The sequence below is a fragment of the Amblyomma mixtum genome, chromosome 4, assembly GCF_055824585.1.
Source record: "Amblyomma mixtum isolate Tamu chromosome 4, ASM5582458v1, whole genome shotgun sequence".
NCBI classification, from domain to species: domain Eukaryota; kingdom Metazoa; phylum Arthropoda; class Arachnida; order Ixodida; family Ixodidae; genus Amblyomma; species Amblyomma mixtum.
This window is the reverse complement of record NC_143015.1, coordinates 114,731,484-114,752,522: the sequence shown is the minus strand read 5'-3', so window position 1 is coordinate 114,752,522 and position 21,039 is coordinate 114,731,484. Positions and strand designations below refer to the sequence as shown.

The 21,039-nt window shown below is 48.7% G+C and overlaps 3 protein-coding genes across 4 annotated transcripts in view; 1 reads left to right on the top strand and 2 right to left on the bottom strand.

The window, feature by feature from the left end:
• The window catches only part of LOC149347978 (uncharacterized), a 25,523-nt gene extending 13,896 nt beyond the window's left edge, over positions 1-11,627 (bottom strand). Inside the window, exon 1 of one of the 2 annotated variants that reach the window (XM_089587816.1) lies at positions 11,506-11,627. The gene's annotated coding sequence lies outside the window, so the exon portion shown is untranslated. Of the gene's footprint in view, positions 1-11,207; positions 11,344-11,505 lie in introns of those variants that run through there. The other variant, XM_089587815.1, reaches the window with a different exon arrangement.
• LOC149347977 (ADP-ribosylation factor-like protein 4A) lies at positions 11,444-12,704 on the bottom strand. The gene has a single exon (XM_089587813.1). The coding sequence runs from the start codon at positions 12,524-12,526 to the stop codon at positions 11,924-11,926; it is 603 nt and encodes a 200-aa protein (XP_089443939.1). The 5' UTR covers positions 12,527-12,704; the 3' UTR covers positions 11,444-11,923.
• LOC149347976 (diphthine methyltransferase) lies at positions 11,675-21,039 on the top strand. Its single transcript, XM_089587812.1, has 8 exons — positions 11,675-11,798; positions 13,801-13,916; positions 15,177-15,421; positions 15,892-16,046; positions 16,876-16,945; positions 18,031-18,096; positions 18,794-18,972; positions 20,785-21,039. The coding sequence occupies exons 2-8, from the start codon at positions 13,803-13,805 to the stop codon at positions 20,928-20,930; spliced, it is 975 nt and encodes a 324-aa protein (XP_089443938.1). The 5' UTR covers positions 11,675-11,798; positions 13,801-13,802; the 3' UTR covers positions 20,931-21,039.

The following is a 21,039-nucleotide window of genomic DNA, read 5'->3' as shown; positions in this document are numbered from 1 at the left end:
CCTTCGCAGGTCCCCACGCGTTGTTCGCGTAGTCTCGTCATGCAGTGATGGCTATAAATCTCTCTGAACTTTGTTCTGCCGCCTGAATGGCAAATTCAGAGTACAGACGTCAGCAGGCTTGTCTAGCGCCTGAGCGGTGTGTTGCGGAACAAAAGATAAATGTTAAGCAAGCTGCCTTCTAAGGAACACGACGCTCAGGCTTTTATCGCTCGTGAATCTATGCGGTTTCGATTCAGTGCAAGTAATGGCTTTGAAAACCAGTACCTGCTCGAAAATTTTGATTCATTTGCTTGGCAGCGGTACTTCTGACAAGCTTTCCACGTCTGTACATCTACTGTGGTCCAGGAATATAGCGCTGAGACACCATCAGAAACACGCGGTACATAAGACCTGGTTAAACAGCACACATATTTTAAGATATAAATGCGCAGAACATCATTTCTTGGGGTCTGAATGATTCTCTTGATTAGATCACTATTGCAGACAAGTTTCTTTTCATTCAAACTGCAGTTTATATTTAATGAAAGGCGCATGAAGAAGATAAAGCTGACTTGAATTCAGTTCAATTAAACAGTATTGTCCCGCGATAGCCCGTTGGAGAAATTTCCATCCACCCGTCATCCATGCAACGTGCAAGCTGTGGACATCCTTATAAGGACGTTTGGCAGTGCTGCATTCAAAAAATACTCGGGATGAAAACCTTTGGACCACTTTAGGACGTCCTCGGGACATTTGGTGTTGTGTATAATTAAATTGGAGGCTTATCAAGGTTAAGCCCAGTGGATGCGAAGCATGTTAAGCAGCTGCCTCAGTGTGGATGGGGCTAAGTAACGGAGACGTGGTTTTAGGTTAATCGTCGTACTTTATTCTTTGCAGCCCGACAAACACACTCTTATGGTCCGTAAATGCATGACTCTTGGTTTGCACGTCACTTATTCTGTATTGTCTTTGAGCATTTCTACACAACACCAAGTCTAAACTGTTTCCCCACTGATTCGTTTTGCATAACGTCCTTAGCGTTTGGAGTCATCTTGACCGCATACACGCCCGGCGCAAAGACGCTGGCGCGGTTGCGGGCACAGAGACTGACGCGACGGCGGGCGCGCGCCGCTTCATCCCTGGCGTGACGTCACATATCACGTGATGCAGCGATGGTGGCGCCGCCGCCGCGTCGAGCGCGACGGCGGGAACCGAAGCGTGGAGGCCTCCGCCGGGCGACGTGCGACGGCGCGATATGAGGCAAAGCCACCTAGACTACTCAAGGCCTCTCCGCTTGCTCTGTGACGTCACGCTAGTTGCCCGTCCTCCGCTCGCCGCTGCGGGGGTTTGCCGGCAGTTTTCAGCGCATTATTTTACTATCCGAGGCCAAATTGCTGCAGTAATGAGACAATAAACATGAGTTAGCGACTGAAGAACAGCTTTTTAACCGCTTGCTTAATTTCGTTTTATATCTACCGTGTTAACTCACCATAATTTGTTTTCTTTCGTGACCCTCGCGATACACTTCGTGCTGTAGCTAAGTGATTCGATTTTATAGTTCGATGGTAATACTTGTGACAAAGCACTGCATTGCTACAGTTCCTTCTCTTCACTTCATATCAGTTAGTTCATATTAAGACCAAAATATTATTTCGGAGGCATCAGCAGTGAATTGCAGTAGAATGCATGAAATCCAGTATCTAGCCGAATCTCATGTATTGTACTGCTTTTTAAAAAAACCGCGTTTTTTTGCCATTTTCGAAGGCGGATGACGTGCACAACATTGAAATAAACAAAAACAATTCAGTCATGGAAAAAAGTAACCTGAAGACTATGTGAGCATTTTATCGCTCTCGGTGCCTAGCATTAAGATATTTCAATTGTTTAATTTTTTTAAGCTGCCTGGCAGCTAACTTCCGATTGCTAGCCTAAATGGCGGCATTCTTGAATTTCAATGCTAGTTAGTGCAGCCTCACCATGCCTATAGTCAAAGATATTGTCAGATCCGGAAGGACTGTGACAGCACATTTCACATATATGGAGACGGCTCAGTTTTTAAACTAAGAAACATTGAGGACTTTTCGTTCGCAGTGACTGTCCGAAACTTGGTGTCGCAAATGTTGACTAGCTTGATTTGCAATACTTCAAACGATGACACTGAATTTGGGGGTTTTTCTTCCTCGCTTGCCTTGATAGAATTGTTGATGGCTTGCCGGATAGCGTCATTTTCCCAACGTGCTCTCTTTCTTGCTGTGGACTCGCGAGATGAAGGTGTAGAAGAAAAGTACGATGAGCGATTGGGGAACACCGAACACACTTCGTCCTTTTGAATTTGAAACCATCGCGCTTGGGCTGCATGATTCTTCCCGTTTGTTTATCATCATGTGAGAACTTGGGATGAAGTCTTGCTCATAAAAATGAGCTCGCCTAACTGTATGAGGAAGCTTATTTGTTACACCATGCAGTCCTCTCGAAGCCACTATTCAAGAACTAACGCTTTTGTTTAGTGTTGGGCTTTATAGAACATAAGATACGCAATCAAAAGCGGTTAAATTGCAGTTACTTATCTTGGAACGCATGGTTGGCGTAAAATCCTAGCGAGGAACTAGTATCAGCAAAGTTTTCTGCGAGCTGCATTCTTGGGAAAATTAAACACCCCAACTTTTTGGCCACCGTCGTAATTTCCGTGGCGCCCATGCACACGGCACCGGCCTATGTTGGTGCGGTTTTAAAATGAGTGTGTTTTGCTTCAGCACCAGATCATGGTTTCAACGCACACAAGTGAAGAGAAAACAGTCTGACGACGTGCAGCTCGAAAACCGAGAAGCCGGAAAAGAGAAATGTCAGTACGTTGGCTGCCTAACCTAACCACAGTGGCACGATCCACCCGCGTCGCCTCCCAGGTGCCATGCTCCTGTGCTGCATCCGCCTGCGTTTCACAGAAGTCTCCCCATCGTTCGCGGCAAAGCCTTTCGCGGTCGGGCAACTAGTGTGACGTAGGCCCCTGTGGAAAGAAGGAGTGAACAGGCCTTGTCTAGTCTAGGTGGCTTTGGATCCACCCGCGTCGCCTCCCAGGTGCCATGCTCCTGTGCTGCATCCGCCTGCGTTTCACAGAAGTCTCCCCATCGTTCGCGGCAAAGCCTTTCGCGGTCGGGCAACTAGTGTGACGTAGGCCCCTGTGGAAAGAAGGAGTGAACAGGCCTTGTCTAGTCTAGGTGGCTTTGTATGAGGCCCCACCTGCAGCAGGTGTGACGTCATCACGTGACGTCACATCATGTGATCTCACTTCAAGGTCAATGGTGGCCACCGCCGGGCGTCGCGCGAAGGCCCAAAACCTACGTTAATATGCTTCGCATCATAACACACAAACAGGCGGAATCCGGTTTTACTGCAGCCTCCTAATTGAACGGCCATCCCTGCTACACACACTCTAAACAAAAATACACCTATATGGGAGTAAAAAAGGGAGTAAGTTGTCCTCTAGCGCACACCCTTTAAAGAAGGGTATATGCTAGAGGCTGTTTACTCACTGTTAACACCCTGTTTACTCCTTTCTGTTTACAGTGCAGAATCAAAAGCATGCGACCGACCGATGTGTGCGACTTCGCCAACAGGTGTCATGTTTTGAAGAACACGAGTTCAAAACTAGTGGTTTGGTTTAGTTTGGTTTATGGGGTTTAACGTCCCAAAGCAACTCAGGCTATGAGGGACGCCGTAGTGGAGGGCTCCGGAAATTTCGACCACCTGGGGTTCTTTAACGTGCACTGACATCGCACAGTACACGGGCCTCTAGGTAAGCCAGAACAGAGTCTTCTGCCAGCTAGATGTGACTGGCTGTGCTTTCAGCCTGCAAGCGGCATACGTATACAGGCCGCTCCACTCTATAGAAATGCACGCCAAAGAGGTGATGCGAATCAGGCACGCTATGGGCGCAGCTAAATGTTTTCTTCTCTCCTCATCGCTTGAAACCACGCAGCACTACGCAAAGCAGGTATAGTCTTCGCCTAATCACAAGTCGCAGCGCTGCTCGCACGTGCTTGGCTGGTGCCTCAGTGTGGCTACTCTGATTGGCCAGTGCGTGGGGCTCGCGGCCAATCCAAGCCGTCCCCGCACGCGAACAGCTCCGCCAGTTCGGCTCCTGATTAGCCGAGGTCAGCTGCGGCTTTCATCACGCTGCACGGCTTCGAGACGAAGCGCACAGCGGTCGGTCGATGCGGTGGCGAGGCCCCTCCGAGCCGGGTCGAACGGCATGTTCTGTGTCACGGACTACCGGTACGCCGCCACCTTACATCATCGACATTCCTCGGTCACGTGTCACCAAGCTATTATTCAAGAAAGCTGTGCACGACGGTACGGGTGCGTCGATGGCAGCGGAGCACAGGCGGCCGCGACAAGCTTTTGTTCGCGTAGATAGAAGCATATGCTTTTGTTCCCCCAGGAGCCGCCGCTCTGGGACGCCGTCACGTCAGGCTGTTTGGCGGTCGTGGCACAGAGTAGCATGTTGCGTGCCGAAGGCGAAAACAACGCGGCGAGGCAACGGCAGAGAGACAAAGGAAGATCGATTTGAAATAAAATATAGAGAGAGAGAAAACGCGAGCGACGAAGTGGTCGAAACTTCTTGTCTTCCGGAACATCTGTAGCAGCTGTCGACTCTGGAAGATTCACGCCCGTTTAGAGATTGCCCCGTGCTGTTTGAAATGTCAGCCGACATCTATACCGCTAATCGATCGATCTCTAAAGCGGTTTCCACAGCCCCCTTTAAGTGTATTGACTGCTTTTAAACAAGAAACTTTCACATGGTTCGGGAAAATGTGAATGAACTTCAACTACTCAATGTTTCTGGAAAACAGCGCCCACTCAGATTTTGCATGTTTTTTTAATAACGTTATGCCATTGATATTCAGACGTATATTAATGCGATAGAATTAAGATCCCATGGAGCCAAATGCGTCGTCGGTCGTAAAATTCGCGCACTGGCTGGAGGGAAGTGAGGTCAACGAATTGAAACATTCTGATTGGCTGGAGGAAAGAGACGTCACCAGACGAGAGTATTGCCATTGGCTGAAGGGAAGTGACGTCACTTCCGGTAAAGACAGACGGTTTCTAATGTTATCGCATTGCCAACACATAATGTAGACAGGTGATCCTCTGTTCTTTTTAAAAAGTGCGCTCGCACTTATAGTGGCCATTCCCCGCATTTTTTTTAAACGTCTTTATTTCTGCATTTCGTAGGCCGATACCTTGCGGCAGAACTAAGGTGCTTCATGGAGGTTGGGTTGGGGGAGTGGTTAAGGGTGGGGGTGAGGATGGGGGTGGGGGTGGGGGTGAAGGTCGGAGTGCGGGTTGGGGACCGGTGTCCGCTTCTTCCTCGAGGTAGTGTCGTCCCGAGGTCGGCTCCGCGAAGTGATGGCCTGGCCCTTCATCTTCCTTGAAGTAGGAAAGAAAAGTTCGCCAGAGCCGGAGTGCGTCTGATGGCCCGATGTGCGATGGCGGATCGACCCATTCCTGCAGGGTTCCAGGTCGAAGCCCGCCCAGGGACTTGAGTGCTCTCTCCCGTACTGCGTCAAAGGTAGGGCAGCTCCACAGGAGATGTTCGGCCGTGCCTCTGGCAGGGCACGTCGGGCACTGAGGAGTCGGGGCGGGTTTATGAGGTGCAGCTTCGCTGGTGATAGAAGCTGGCCGGTCTGGGCTCGGCGAAGGAGCACAGCCTCCACTCTCCTTAATGAGCTATGTGGACGGCGATATAGTTGCTCAGGGTTGGCCAAGTGCTGGAGTATGCTGCGACGATAGCGTTGTGCGCGATGCCATGTCTCCGCCCTACCCATATGGGGCGACGACGGGTGCGCAACGTCATCAGGGGGCCAAGAAACGGAAACGAATGTGGATCCAGGCAAAGGTGCGGAAAGAGCTGCTGCGCGCGCTGCCTGGTGTGCCTTTTCGTTTCCAATGATTCCTTCGTGTGCAGGAATCCATTTGATAATGACAGTGTAGCCCCCCTCTCGCAGGCGACGGGCTTCTGTTCTAATAGTGTTGAGAACGGCATAGTCAGCTCCCCCTGCGCGGCAGGCGGTGTACGCTGCTTGTGAATCTGTGTAAACATGGTAGGTGCAAGGAGCCGGATCTTGTCTTTCTACTATTCGAGTAATGGCAAGTCGTGAAGCCTGAAGACTGAAGCCTGCTTTGTGGCAGGCTGCCCAACGGGTTGTGGGCAACCTGCTGTATAGAGAGAGAGAGAGAGAGAGAGAAAGAGGGCAGAGAGGGTGAGGGAACAATCGCGGGTTAATGACATCTATAGTCGAAATGAAGAAGAAATGGGCTTGGAGAGGGCATGCAAGGCGAAGGCAAGTTAACCGATAGAGAGATATGGGAGAGGCCTTTGTCCTGCAGTGGGCGTAGTCAGGCTGATGATGATGATACACCTGGTAATCTGGCAACCATGAATGGTGCCAGTTCAATTAATGATTGGTCGAGGGAGGTTTCTCGGGAAGAGCAACCTGGGTCTCATAAGCTGCAAAGAGCGCAGCACCTGCCATAGCAGGGCAGTGGCGCCCCGCTTAACCGCTGCACCACTGCGCCAAGGAGAGGTACAAGGACTCCCAGGGATCTATGAAGGTTAAGTAGAGAAAGAACAGTCCTTCATATATGGGCATTAACCCATGAACCATGGCGTCTTAAGGCGGAGCGCGGGCCGCGGTACGGCGGCGACTGCCTTCAAGAAGTTAGCGCACAGATCAGAAGGGGCCCGGCGACGTCACGGTGGCAGCTACGTCGAGCCATGCAGAGGTAGAATTGGAAGGTAGAAACGTTCATGACGACCGTCAACGTTCATGACTAAGATAAAAATTCCCCGCTGTCTGTAAAAAAAAAAAAAACAGCTCATTACGGGTTCAGGGGTGCCTTCAGAAAAACAAGAGGGTGTGTGGGGAAACGAATGAAACCTAATTCGTATTTGGCCCAACTACGCAAATCGACCGCCAAGTTTTTATTTGCAGTAACAAACAGACCTAAACACAACGCAACAAGCAATTGTATCTTATTCTCTTTCATCCCGCCATCGCAATAGCTGCTGCTGCGATCGAACAATATATAGAATCGCGAACAATATATAGAAGACAGCGCGTTGCTGGCACTCAGTAACGAAATTATTTTTCTGCATCGTAAGTACTTATGACTGATAGCATAATTGCATGCACGTTCCCTTTAATGTTGTTCGTGCTTATTTATACCAGAGCTGCCTGTTATAAAATATTTGAAGACACGAAGGTAAAAGCTGAGAGTGGTAAAAATTAATGTTTTGTTTTTTCAAGGCAAATTACATTCTTTGCTCAGAGCGGAAATTCCAGGCACACCTCGGAAGGTTTGGCGAACGATAAGAATGCTGGTCTTTCTGCCTTTCTGAAAGAGCCCTGATCAAAAAAAGCGCTCTTTGTACTTAATGGACTGTGGTTGTATGCCACGCTAATTAGCGGCAATCTAGGTGCATTTTGCGGCCAAGATTAACGGAACTGGTATGGGGTGTTAATTATGTTAATTATTCACCTTCGCGAAAACGATCGCGCCCGCGCTTTCCTGGAGCATCAGGATATGCAGCAAAATTTTTGAAAGCCAATGTGTTGAAGAAGTAGCAAGACCGCAGATCCGGATCATAAATAACTAGAAGAATAAGAATGCGGTGGAGAGCATATGGCAGGCTCTCTCCGATAATGAATGGCAGCTTTACCAATATCCCTCAAGACAAAAGTATATAACAGCTTACCGGTGCTCACTTATGGGGCAGAAATGAGGAGACTCACAAAGAGGGTTCAGCTTAAGTTAAGAACAACGCAGCCATCGATGGAAAGAAAAAAGATAGGTGTAACTTTAAGAGATCGGAAGCGGGCCGATTGGGTGAGGGAACGAACGCGTTAATGACATCCTAGTCGAAATCAAAAGGAAGAAATGCGCTTGGGCAGGACATGTGGTGTGGAGGCAAGATAACCGCTGCTCCTTAAGGGTAACGTAGTGGATTCCCAGAGAAGGCAAGCGTAGCAGCGGGCGGCACAAAGTTAGGTGGGCGGATGAGATTAAGATATTTACGGGGATACTGACGAAGGACAGGCTTAATTGGAGAGAGATGGGAGAGGCCTTTGCCCTGCAGTGGGCGTAGTCAGGCTGATGATGATGTGTTGGAGGCTGCTAGAAGGCACTATAGTCGGATACAAATCAAGAAGCAGTTTTTCCCCAACAAAGAACCAAAGAACCCCCCCCCCCCCCTCTAGCCAATGACTTTGGCCGATTCTCGTGAACCTGCTAGCTTGACAACGGAGAGAAGGAACTATCCCTGACCATGAAGGGAAGGGGGACTATCCCCTTTCATCTGCCGCTCCCTGCTTTGTCACACTAGCAGGGTCACGAGAATCGACCGACGCCATTGGCTGCAGGGGGGTCCTTTGACAGGGAAAAACCGCTTGGTTCTTGAGTTGTATTCGACTATATCACTCGCGCCTTCATTCGTCCCAGCTTGACCCTTTCCAGTCAGGCCAGCGCAAACACCGCAAGATAAGCACTGTCCATGTCTCCTATCTTGCGGTTGTATTTGCGACCGTGTCCCTACTTATAGATATGCACGGACTAGCCAAACATCCCGCCCTCTTGCTCAGCTGGATGGTCTGATGTAGACAAGGGTCGCTGTTTCTGACAAAAAAGGCCGCCACCGTCTGGAAGACGTTGAGGTAACGAGCGTTAGCTGTTTGGTTTACTTGAATTGATAGGAAAAAAAAAAAAAACGTCCCCTGACGTCATACTCACATAGTTCCACGTCTATCCACCGTTTGGACAGTGACGTCATCATTGATTGGATTGGAGAAACTTTATTGATCTAAAAGATCAATGTGGAGGGATGAATGGCCCCGTAACGGAGGGTGACCTTTCCCACCCAGTCCGCAAGCTTGGCTTGCTTGTTCACGCGGCAGGTGGTTGTTTCTACAATGCTATTGTAGACGGCTCTATACAAGTCTCAATGCGAGATGTGCTATTTTCTAGTTGCTACCACAAATGGCGCTGTGACCTCAGGGCGGTAGCAGACCCCACGAAATCTCGAAACGTGATGAGTAAGAGCAAACGCTCTTTAAAAAAAAATGATGTGATCAGCCGTCTTCTAACAGACTACCATAGCGCCGATATGAAGTCCTCTAATTCATAGGTATATGTCTCATTATACGGTGATTAGATTAACCACGAGTAGCGAGCACTGAAGCTACGGTAATAAGCTGGGATCAAGAGAAGCTGAGCTTAACCCACGGATCAAATGGCCCCGTCGCCGTGATCGTGTCATCGAACTGCGTTGCTCCGTTTACAGCTGTCACAACAATGGTCCGCAAGGCTTCGTCCTGTCTCAGTTCACACGCCTCCCCCCCCCCCCCCCCCCCTTTCGCTGTCAAAAGACCGTCAATGGCGTCGGCCGATCCTCATGACACTGCTAGTGTGACAAAGTAGGGAGTGGTAGATGAAAGGGGATATTCCCTCCCCTCCATGGTCAGGGATAGATCCCTCTCTCTATTGTGGAGTCGCTTTGGAGCATTGTGGAGGGGAGTCATTAGAATCGCCCGGCGCCATTGACTGGAAGGCGTCCTTTGACGGGGAAAAGCAGTTGCGCTAAGTTCTATCCGACTAAAGCATTTCGCCTTCATGAAATGCGACCGCTGCGGCCGGGATCGAACCCGCGTCCTTCAGGTCAGCAGCCGAACAGCATAACCATTGAGCCACCCATTGCGCCATGCCCGTTATACATAGCGGCAGAGTTGAGGCATTTCTCCTTTTTCAATTTTTTGCTAGGGCTGCCTGAACACCGACGCATCAAGACGACGTTGAACTTTTTGTGGCAATGCAGCAGAGGTTAGGCAGGAAAGGGAAGAAAACGGTCCTTTTTCCGCGTGCCGTAGAGTGGGCTCCTCAGCACCAGGTACCACGCGCCCTTCCTCTCCAACTTCCCCCCTACGCACCCTCAGACCGAATAAGCCGCTCCCGACAGCACGGAAACAAAGGACCGTCTCGTTCCCTTCCTGCCTAGCTTGTGTTGCATTGCCATAAAAAGTTGTGCGCAAGTATAATCAAATCAAGAACAAAGTGGCCAATGACCCTCAACGGAGGTCTTCCAGCCAATGGCGGCGACCAATTCTCGTGACGTCGTCGACTCAAGAACGAAACGGCAGGTGCCCCTCAAAGGAGGCCCTGCAGCCAAGGGCGTCGATCGAATCTCCTTCTTCACCGATTATCCCCCTTTGACCGATCCTCTTGGACCTGCCAGCGTGAATTTGGTGGGGGTGGCAGATAAATGGGGAATAACCACAGATTAATCGGATAAATCACAAGGTCATGGAAATCGGTTAACGTCATTGGCTGTAAGGCGCCTCCTTCAAGGGGCATCTTTCGCTTCGTTCTTGAGTTGTGCCCAACTATAGTTAGCACATGAGCAGCATTGTCACTGGAAGACAAGCTCGGTCTGTAGGAGGAAAGGGATCACAGAGCGCTCACGTCAAATGCTGGGTTGGAAGTCAGTACTACGTGCTATCCGTTCGAATGGCGCTCAAGTCCCGAGTACCGTGTCATTTGTTTCGCTGGTGCTTCGCATAATGTTTGCGCAAGGAGCCATTCAAAACTGGCCCAGGGCGACGCCATGAACAGCAGCCGTTAAACCAGTTGTAGTGTTTCTGGATCTAGCGCAATAAGGGGTAAGGCGCTACGACCGCATTTCCATGCACTGCTGGCAAGGTGCAGGTGATGGATGAAGGCCACAGACAACAGTCAAGCAACAGTGCCGAGTACATCTTCCAAGTAAATCTGCCGGCTGCAGTCAGCAAAACTGAGATTCCCTTCGCCGTTATTGAAGAAAAAGAAACGCGTATTCTTTCTTGATAACCCAACCCACCACCGACTGACTGCACGAGGGTCGTGACCCAAGCACAACCTAATTAGCGGCGCGCTGGGCGTCGTGTCGTCTGCGGTTTCTAGCCGCTCTGTTAACCTGTAGCAGACGACACACAGGGCGCAACACTACACCGTAAGCTCCACGCTTGGGCGCATTCGCTTTGCGAGCAGCAGGCAAAAAAAAAGAAAAGAAAACGACCACACAAAGAGCCAACCCACGCAATGTGCACACATGCGGACGAAGTGGGGTATGAAGTGTATTGTAAGGGGTGCACACGTGATAGTATGCGTGTGTCGCAATGCCAGTTGCTGCCGCTCCTCACCGGCGGTGGTGCAGAGCCGGGACCCGCGTCGTCGTGTGCGTCCCGTGCAAGCTGAACCTGTTGCTACACGCCACAGCAGGCCGCGGTATGCGTCGCACGGAGCCCGACCTACCACGGAGGCATGCAGACGACCCCCCGAGATTTGTTGTTCCCCATCACCATAACGACCGGCTGCTAGCAGGCACGTGACCGGCAGCGGCCCTCAGTTCGCCGGAAGAGAAATCAATGGGTCATGCTCGCTCTTTTTCTTTTTTTTTATTGCGGCGGCGGCGTAGCGAATAATTGTGCGTATACATACATACAACGCGCGTCGTCGAGCAGCACGCCGACCGGCAGCGGAAGCTCTTTGCCCCCGGAACACGATGGGAAGAAATATGACTACGACACCACACGGCGTGGAGGGCAGGTTGTTGTTGCTGGGTGGAGGAGGGGATGAAAAACAGGAACACTTTGGAACGCGCACCAACCCGCCGAGAGAAAACTGGAGCACGACGCGGTGACGGGCGCAGCGGCCAAGTTTCTCGGAAGAGCTGCCGCTGCTACCGCAGCTGCTGCAATGCACTCCGGCGGGCGGCGCCACCACCCTGCGAGGTAAAATTACAATTATCGACGTCCGTCCGGGCTGCTGCTGCTGCACGGCATCGCGCACACAGCACCTCAGCAGTCAGTCAGTCAGTCACACACACACACACACCGGACTGGGCGGGGGAGTAGTCCTAGGAGCGCGGTTTGCGCTTGGCCTGCTTGGCGAGCCGTCGCCTGCGCACGATCATGTCGTAGAGGCGCTCGAGGCCCTCGTCGAGCCCTTCGCCGATGATGGCGCAGGCGGGCTGCACATGCCACAAGTGACTGGCGGAGAGCTCGTGCAGACCGAGCAGGCGCTCGATGACGCGCGGCTCCTTAGCGCCCGGCAGGTCCTGCTTGTTGGCCAGCACCAGCAGCGGCACGCCCGGGTTCTCCCGCGCCACGCGTTGCAGTTCGAGGCGCGCCTCTTCCATGCGCTCCTCGTCGACGGAGTCAAGCACGAAGACGACGCCGTCCGTACAGCGCGTGTAGGAGCGCCACAGCGGGCGTAGCTTGTCCTGCCCACCCACATCCCAGATGAGGAAGCTAGTGCCCTTGGCGCGGCCGCTGGTGCCCTTGATCTTCTCGCAGTTGAAGCCGATGGTGGGCACCGTGTTGAGATACTGGTCGAACTTGAGCCTGTACAGCGCCGTCGTCTTGCCCGCCGAGTCGAGGCCGAGCATCACGACGTGCAGCGACTGGTTGGGCGGCAGGCTGTCGAGCAGGGAGGCGCCCTTGCCCATGGCCGAGCCCATGTCGCGCCTAGACTAGCGGCCCACATTGCCGCCGCGGCCCCGCAGCATGCCCGCCCGACGGTGGTCGCGACTCGCGGTGACGCCTACGGCAGCAGCAAAACTCCTCCGCCCCGACCTCGCGGCCGCCATGACAGCAGCACGGCTGGCTTCCCCATGGTTGCCAGCCGCGAATGACGCACACGCGCTTCTTCTGCCGCTAATGAGCCTCCTCGCCTTGCCAATGTAGATTGGCCTCGGTAGCTCGCGCCGAGTCGGAACAGCCGTAACGGGAGCGAACGGTACTTTGTTGTAGGATGTAGTTTACGTGCGAAGCAATCGGGGCATAAATGCGTCCTTGCACCCGCTCAACCGTTTGTATTTTTCGCTCATACTCGGTGTGCGGGGTTTTTCGTATGAATTGTTGTGCTCTCCAAACCCTGCACATGCTGATTGCAATGGTGCATACTAATTTTCACTTTGCATTCCGTTTTTGTCTCGACATCTGTACGATAATGGGATCGCGTTTAGAAATCCATCTTGTACAAAAACACATTTTCCCTAATTAGAGCTACGATTTGCAGGAGTGCAAGGCTGTCACTGTAAGCGCGCGATCCCATGCCCAAGTCGTTGGTTCAAATAGGCGGTTTGAGGCTGCTGGAGCTCTTGGCAAGCTCAGACCTTAAAAAAAAAAAGAAAGCTATCGTCACTGCAAAGTTGATTGGTGTCGCCATCTGCCAAAAAATTACAGAACCCGCAAAATCCAGTAACAGCCTCCGATCACGGCGTCCACGTACGCCAGCAGAAGCATAGAGACAAAAGCGTTCGCGGCGGCTGCAGTGACGAGCAGACGACGCAGGAAGCGGCCTGCTCCGCAACTCGAAAACGAAACTTCTCTGCAACACACGCATTTATTTGGCATATTGACCAATTGTTGCGCCACCTACATTGAGACAAGTAAACCATAAAAATAAATATTTTACTGCGGTTACTCGTGGCGTGATCAATTTTATTAAAGAAAGGTGACAGATACATCTGCTTTGTCGGTATTTTGGCATTTGTGACGAGGAATTTGGACTTGCTACCGCTAGTACCACTATTATTGTGCTACACCAAGCTACGTTTCATTTATTCCAGTCGCGCCCCCCTAGCCATGCTGACCACGCCGCATGGCCCCAACGCTGTCTGTACGCGGCACGGTGATACGGGGACATGCGCAACTTAGCGCGGTCAGCGCGATCGCGCTAGGCAGATCCGCCGAAAAGTTAAATATCAGCAAATCCGATACTTCTGTACAGTCATGGCGGAACCAGCTGAACTGTGGTCTACTGACCTCGACCTGCCGGCTGACAGCGTCGAGTTCTGCCCGGCTCAGCCAGATCTCTTCATCGTCGGAATGTACAGACTGAACGAAGTAAGGCATCTTGCCATCAGCGTCTTATGTCCGAAGTCATTCTGCTGCGATGCGCGAGTCACGGCGTGATGTCGCGGGTGGTTTCTCTGCGAGCGGCAAAATTAAACCTCATCGCTTCGATGTACAGTTTCATACGACGCTGCATCTCCGCGAGTTTTTCAGTTCACCCGTATTTACTCAACGTTGGTATTGTCAATGGGCTTCATCGTCACTTCATCAAAATCTGATGTAAAGTGTTTCTCCACAGGGAATCGCTGTGCCAGTGAGCTTGGTAATGTGCTAAGCACCAATATTCTGTTACGATAATAAGCACCCACTGATTATTAAAAAGGTGATAGCAAACATTAAACTTGAGCTAGGAACATAAGGCCACACGGAATGTCATACAACTTCACACATTTTTTTTTTTATCATACCTCTGGTGTCATCTTTCTTTATGTCACATCAGAAGCTGCAGAATGGGACATGGAAGTAACATTTCATTCTGACAATCTACTAAAATAAAACACGGAAGTGGGCTGGCAGTTTTTCCTTTGATGCTTGCACAGTTGGCAAACTAAGCTGCAAAACAAGCTCACGTTAAAGTAATTGCTTTGACTGTTATCTTTATTTTAATGACCTGTTATCTGCAACTAGCCTTGCGAAACACAGCACAAAGCACAAGACATTTATGTTATGCTAAATTAATGCAGTAAAACTCACCCAGCCGACTTAAACCTTTGAAAAATCCTGAAAAATTCCACAGGAATTCATACGAGGTAATGTGACAGTTTTGTATTAGCAGTACTAGTGTATATTTTGCTGCTACAATGATTGCCTTCCTGTTGTGGCTTGGAGTTCTATTACGCTGTTGCTTTTATGTTGCAGTGCTGCATGGGCTTCTCATGGGTGGTGGGCAGGGCCTCTGAGGTGGTGGGTAGGGACTTCTAAAAGGTGCAGTTTAGGTTGCTTTAAATCTTCTGAAAGGTTTAGTCAGGGCTGGAAGCAATATTCTCTGTATCAAGGTAATCTTAAATAGAGCAGAACTGCAGGTCCAGTTGGTCGTAAATTCGAGAACAGAGTGATGATGGTAACAAGAGAACGGAGTGGAGATTTTACGATAAGACTAGAATTTCGGCTCAAAGTCAGGGCTCATTTCGTTCGTTTCTCCTAGCCATCTGTCCTCGCATTAATGTCGAATGGCTTCCAGATCTAGAATCAAGTTCAAGTGGCCTCAGAATCTTGGAGAGCCTCGGCTTTTCATCTGCACTTTTTTTACAGGAGGTGGGTGAGCGCGAGGGTGCGCTGAATGCCTTCCACTGGCTGGGCGGAGGAGATGTCCAACGGATGTGCAGCTTGGGTCCCCTGCCAGGCGTGCTCGACATTAAGTGGGAGAAAGACCTGCTGGCAGCTGCCCTCTCGGATGGCTCCGTAAGGTTGCTCCATATGAAAGACCGGCAGCTGGAGACCATGGCCTCCTGTCAAGCTGCCAGTTGCCTGGCACTGTCCGTGGCTTGGGCACCTGGGTCTGTTGTCCCTTTCTCCCAGGTCATCTACTTAACCCCAAAGTGTGCTTGGCAAACTGCCTTTCGAGGTGCATAGCCTCAAATGCTATGCAAGTGCATGGTGCCGTATTGCAGGAACATTTAACTTGCTATCAGTCGCAGCGATAAGTCCACTGTGGATATTTTCTCATACAAGTTCATCCGTAGGGCAGAGTTTGTTTTATAAAGTTGGTATCTGACACCTGATTTGGTTTGTCTGAGGCCTGCTTGTTAGGTAAAAGAGCACAAGAGTAAAACAAGTGTTTTACACAGGACAAGTGAGGAGATATTGAGAGAGTAACTCATGCTTCCTTCATGCATGTTTCAGTGTCAGCTGGTAGTGTTTCTTCACTGCATAAATCAAACGGAAGGTAGCTAACCACCTGTGAGGTGAAAATCAGTCCAAACAGTGGCAAGCAGTGGATGCTTGAGGTTGGCATTGTACAATGCAGGGGAAAGGACCTGGCCGTGAGCTGTTCAGATGGAAGCGTGTCGCTTGTGAGTCGTGGCCCGGCCTCCTTAGAGTCGGTTGCACAGATACAGTGTCATGGCTTCGAGGCCTGGTGTGTCGTGTGGGACGCCTTCCAGCCACACGTATTCTACACCGGTAAGGGTGTAAAGTGGGTCTTTGGCATTTTCACTTCTGTAGTAATAATTGCTGCTTCCAGGCTGGTTGGCAGATACTATTTTTTTTTTTCACAGAGGTGCTATTCGTCAGCCGTGAATGCGTGTTGTTTTGTACACTTCCTGCAAGTGTCACACTTGTGCTGCAGGTTATGACAATGTCGAGTTCTTCTCATTTCTACTATTTACATTATTCCACCTTCTATGCTTGCTCGCTTGTCCCCTACCCCAAGTGCAGGGTAGCCAACCAGGGTCCACTTCTGGTTGACCTCTCAACCTTCCCTTCATGTTGGGTTGCATTTCCCCATTTTAATAGAGTGTAAAAGGACTCATAGGCCTCGTCAAGCAGGTACAAGAGCAAGGAGTTTAAAAAAAAAAGCACATGCACGGCAGTAATGGATCTTGAATGGTACATTAAATGAACAATCTCATTAGTTAGTCAGTTTACTTTTACAGGTCACTGCTCTCCATTAATCTTTTCTAGCCCCCCCTTTTTCGACGAGATTGTCCATGTCCATAACGCGCAGTAAAAAGTTTCCATAGTACATACAATGTTAGTATGCTCATTTGAAAAAACAAAAATAGACATCAGTTTTGCAGTTTGTGGGTACCTTAAGCAGTCTTGTCAGTAAGCCTCTGTTTAGTGACTCACGCACCTCCCCAACTCCCTTTTCACAAGGCTCGCGACACTGGTGCAAATTTTCGTACAATACCATTGTCATCCTCTAGTAACTTGATGAATGTTAACTGTAGTACACTACACTGCCAAAAATCGAAATAACCGAAATCCCGAAATGTTTATTTGTTTGCAGGAGGGGACGACTGCCGCCTTTGCCGCTGGGACCAGCGTAGTCCCGCACAGGCGACGCGCACCCTTCGCAGGTAGCTAAAGAAAGCTCTACAGTAGCACTTAATGACCCATCACACTTTGTCAAGAAAGATGTGTTTGCCAGTGATTCAGCTCTCGTGCAAAAAAGAGAACATAGGAAGGGCTGAAGAAGAAGACAAAAAAGCAAAAAGCACAAAAGAGACCCCACAAATGTAACTTTTACATTTGTTAAGGGCAGCTCCAGCAACAGTGTACCATTCGTGGCACACCTTCCATCTGATTGTTTAGCCATGAAATGCTTTATGTGCAACGGATAATACAGATTCTACAGATGTGATTTACTTTCCTGCTTTGAAAAGAATGCCAAGTCCTTACAGCATATTACACAAACTGGCTTTCCCAAAATATTTATTAGAGCACAGTCAGTGTGTTAATGTCACAAGCAGAGAAGGTCTGCTTTAAGATTACTCACTGAAGAACCTGAACCTTCCAGTGAAACCGTCTAGAATTTCGAAGGACACACTGCTGCACGAGGTGGTGATCGAATGGTTTTGAATTTTGTCGATTCATTGGTTGCATGCCCGAGCATGTACGTAGCCATTGTTTTTGGATACCGAGGAATTAGTGCAATACGTTAATTTTATTTATACAGAACTATATGTCCTGATAATCTTACCACATACCTTACCACATATTCTTACCACATAGTACATAGCTATTTTGTTCCAAATTTTCACTGCATGGGCATTACAAAGTATGTCAAATGTATGCAGCGTTCGAATCCATTTGGTCAGTTAGCACTGTCAATGCAGTGCTGGAACAAGCTGCATTTACTTCAGTAAGTAAAGGTTACCAAACAATTACATTTTCACAGCAATTTCGACAACACATGGCACCAACCTGAAGCCCAGAATTACAGCACATCCCGAGTGCATTAACATCACTAAAAGCCTCAATAAACATAACCAAAAGTGTTGAACACCTTAATAAATTTCGGGCATTGAAAGGGACTTTCAATGCTTGAAAGCAACAAGACGTGGAAGCTGTAAAAGTTTGCTAGAAAACCCTGCATTAGCCTGCAAAGCCTGCCATTTCACTTCCTGGCAAGAAAGCTGTATTGCACTTGTCACTGCTGCAGGCACACCATGGGGGTGACATCCATTGCCCCACACCCCTCCGAAGAGCACATGCTGGCATCGGGCAGGTTCGTACTCATCATCTCAAAGTTGCATGTAAACTCTGTTCAACTACTCTCAGTGCAACTACTGTAGATTCACACAGGGTTTTTGCATATAATACAAAGTACGAATTTCAGGAGATTTGCCTTCAGATAAGAAGACTGTAAATTAAGTTTGTTTTTGCAAATGTTGGCCTAATACAACAGTACGGATCTTTGGAGGTTTGCCTTCAGATCATAAGATTGTAAATTAAGTTTGTTTTTTGCAAATGTAGGCCTAATACTACAGTACGGATTTTAGGGGGTTTGCCTTCAGATCACAAGACTGTCAATTTTGTTTTTACAGATGTAGGCCTAATACAACAGTACCAATCTTAGAGCTACAACTAGCTTGGAAAATTATGTTAGATAGCTCAAATTAGAAGTTTGGGCGAGTTGGTGGGTACTCATTCTAAAACAGCGCAGACAAGACAAGGACAGCGGAAAGAAACGTACAACAGTTGTAAGTCAGCACTCGTTTTTTATGTTTCTTTCCACCGTCCTTGTCTTGTCTGAGCTGTTTTATAATGAGAATTAGATAGCTCACTTTGCAGAAATAAGGTAGCTCCAAGGTGATCACATGCTAGACTATTAGCCTGAATGCTATGCAGCAGCAAGGAATACCTAAGCTGGCTATGCCCTTGTGTGCTGGCTCTAGAAGTGAATACAGCGTTTCTCTGCCCAGCTACGACGAGGGAGTGTTGCTCTGGGACAGCCGCAGTCTTTCTACTCCATTGGCCGAGGGTCAGGCCGGAGGCGGTGCCTGGCGGCTTCGTTGGAGGTCGGGGAGTGGACAGCACCGCCACCTACTGGCTGTCGCTGCTATGCACGGCGGGGCTTGCGTGCTCGCTCACAGCTCCACAGGTAATGCACCGCATTTGCGGCTTGCACGTGCTTTTCTGAATTTACTCATGTGCGTAGCTAGTGCTGAAAAAGAATGTCAGTGCACCTGGTAGTATTGAGAATACGTAGAAGACTGCAGCTGTGTTTGTCACGATTTGCTGCTGGGCTTGGCTAATGCACTATGAGACGGAACATGAAGTTTTGGCAGTACAACCAGTGAACAGGTACACGTAATGTGAAACAGTATTCACATTAAGGGGGGACATGGGTCTTAGATCGTTTTTTTATTTACAGACCAAATGCAATGAAACTGCACAGACTTATTCAGTTTTTCTGCTGATTTCAAATATGCAATTTCTTTAGTTATAGACCAATTAGTTCCTGAGATATTAATATATATCATGCCATTGTCTGCTGAAACAGTAGAAAAAGAAATGGGCCACCAGAAATTTAATTTTAATACGTGGGTAGATGCTACAATGTGTGAGGAATGCAACGCTGGAAGCAGTTTTCAGTTTTTTGTCCGTGTGGACAAATGGGCTTAACAGTTAGTTTTCAAGTGTGTCATGTTTTCTGGCACTGTATGTCTGGTCAACTCCCTTGAAAACTAACTATTAAGCCCATTTGTCCACACGGACAAAAAACTGAAAACTGCTTCCAGCGTTGCATTCCTCACACATTGTAGCATCTACCACGTATTAAATTAAATTTCTGGTGGCCCATTTCTTTTCTATTGTTTCAGCAGACAATGGCATGATATATATTAATATCTCAGGAACTAATTGGTCTATAACTAAAGACATTGCATATTTGAAATCAGCAGAAAAAACTAAACAAGTCTGTGCAGTTTCATTGCATTTGGTCTGTAAATAAAAAAAAATGCTCAAAGACCCATGTCCCCCCTTAAAGAACTGAATTTATTTTTACAACTTGAAAAGGCATTGAAGGGATCACAGATGTAGAGATCCACTTAAAAAAAATAAATAAGCATGGTTTGCACTCAGAAAACAGCAGTTACTGAGTGCATGCTAAAAAAAGTTCTCCCTTCCACCGCTTGAGCCTATATCAGTTCGTCTTCGCCCTTTCATGTGCCTGCGTGATCCCATTTTTGTTTTCTGATTGAGGCACACCTTTCACTATTTTTTTTATCCAGCTTGGTCTTCACTTTGTGCAAATGGAATTCACCAGTATAATGTGGGTTATGAAACGGTTTTCCAGCCATCTGTATGAAATGTGCTGCTACACACAAATGCTTGTATTTTGTTAATTCATGCCAGAAGTTGGAAGAGGCAATACACTTAAAAGTAGGCGTCTCTATGCATGTTTCTGTGAGCAGTAGAGGGAGCGCAGGTCTTTGGAGCCAAAAAGTCGTGAAAAAAACATTGATTTTTTCATTTTTTGTCACAGTTAGATATGTCTCATCATTTTCCATCTTATTGCAAAGTTTCATGGCTGAATACCCTAAAGTTCATGAGAAACTGACACGTGAAGATGCAATCATGACAAGACAGTTTGCGAAAATCCGTTAGAAAATGCCCTTTTTGCATCGCTTGTCGCGTCAAAGAGCCAGCGCAGCGCTGAGTCTTTGATCTCGTTTGAAAGAGTGATGCTTCAGCTTTCTTTGCCACCAGAACGAAAGGTTGACTGTGATTTGTAGCTGAGAAAAAGACAGAGAACAATATAAAACGTGATGCTATTGGCTGTTGCGTATCGCAACTATGTGAGAGTATTGTAATCTCCCGATTCTTGTAACATGTAACATGTAGGTCGTTGCCCACAGCAAGATTTTATGAGCATTTTCAAGTGATCATCACAACTGAACACTATGCGCAGATATCCTGGATCGCTTGTGTACCTTCAACGGTCACCATTCCATGGTCTACGGCATCGACTGGGCCGAGTCCGACACCCTGGCTTCGTGCTCCTTCTACGACAAGCGCCTTGCCCTCTGGAGGCACAGTGCCCTCAAGGAAGCATAGGTGCCACATCATGGACAACAAAACACAGTGCAGTGCCTTGCATCTGATGGACGTTGAAGTTACTAATCTATGAACAGCACAAGCATTAAAGCATGTTGTTGTTACTGTG

Excerpts from the sequence above, each read along its gene's own strand:
- LOC149347977 (XM_089587813.1), bottom strand. The coding sequence starts at position 12,526 with ATGGGCTCGGCCATGGGCAAGGGCGCCTCCCTGCTCGACAGCCTGCCG.
- LOC149347976 (XM_089587812.1), top strand. The coding sequence starts at position 13,803 with ATGGCGGAACCAGCTGAACTGTGGTCTACTGACCTCGACCTGCCGGCT. Across the intron at positions 13,917-15,176 it reads GAATGTACAGACTGAACGAA|GAGGTGGGTGAGCGCGAGGG; the intron begins GTAAGGCATCTT and ends CTTTTTTTACAG. Across the intron at positions 18,973-20,784 it reads GCTCGCTCACAGCTCCACAG|ATATCCTGGATCGCTTGTGT; the intron begins GTAATGCACCGC and ends CACTATGCGCAG.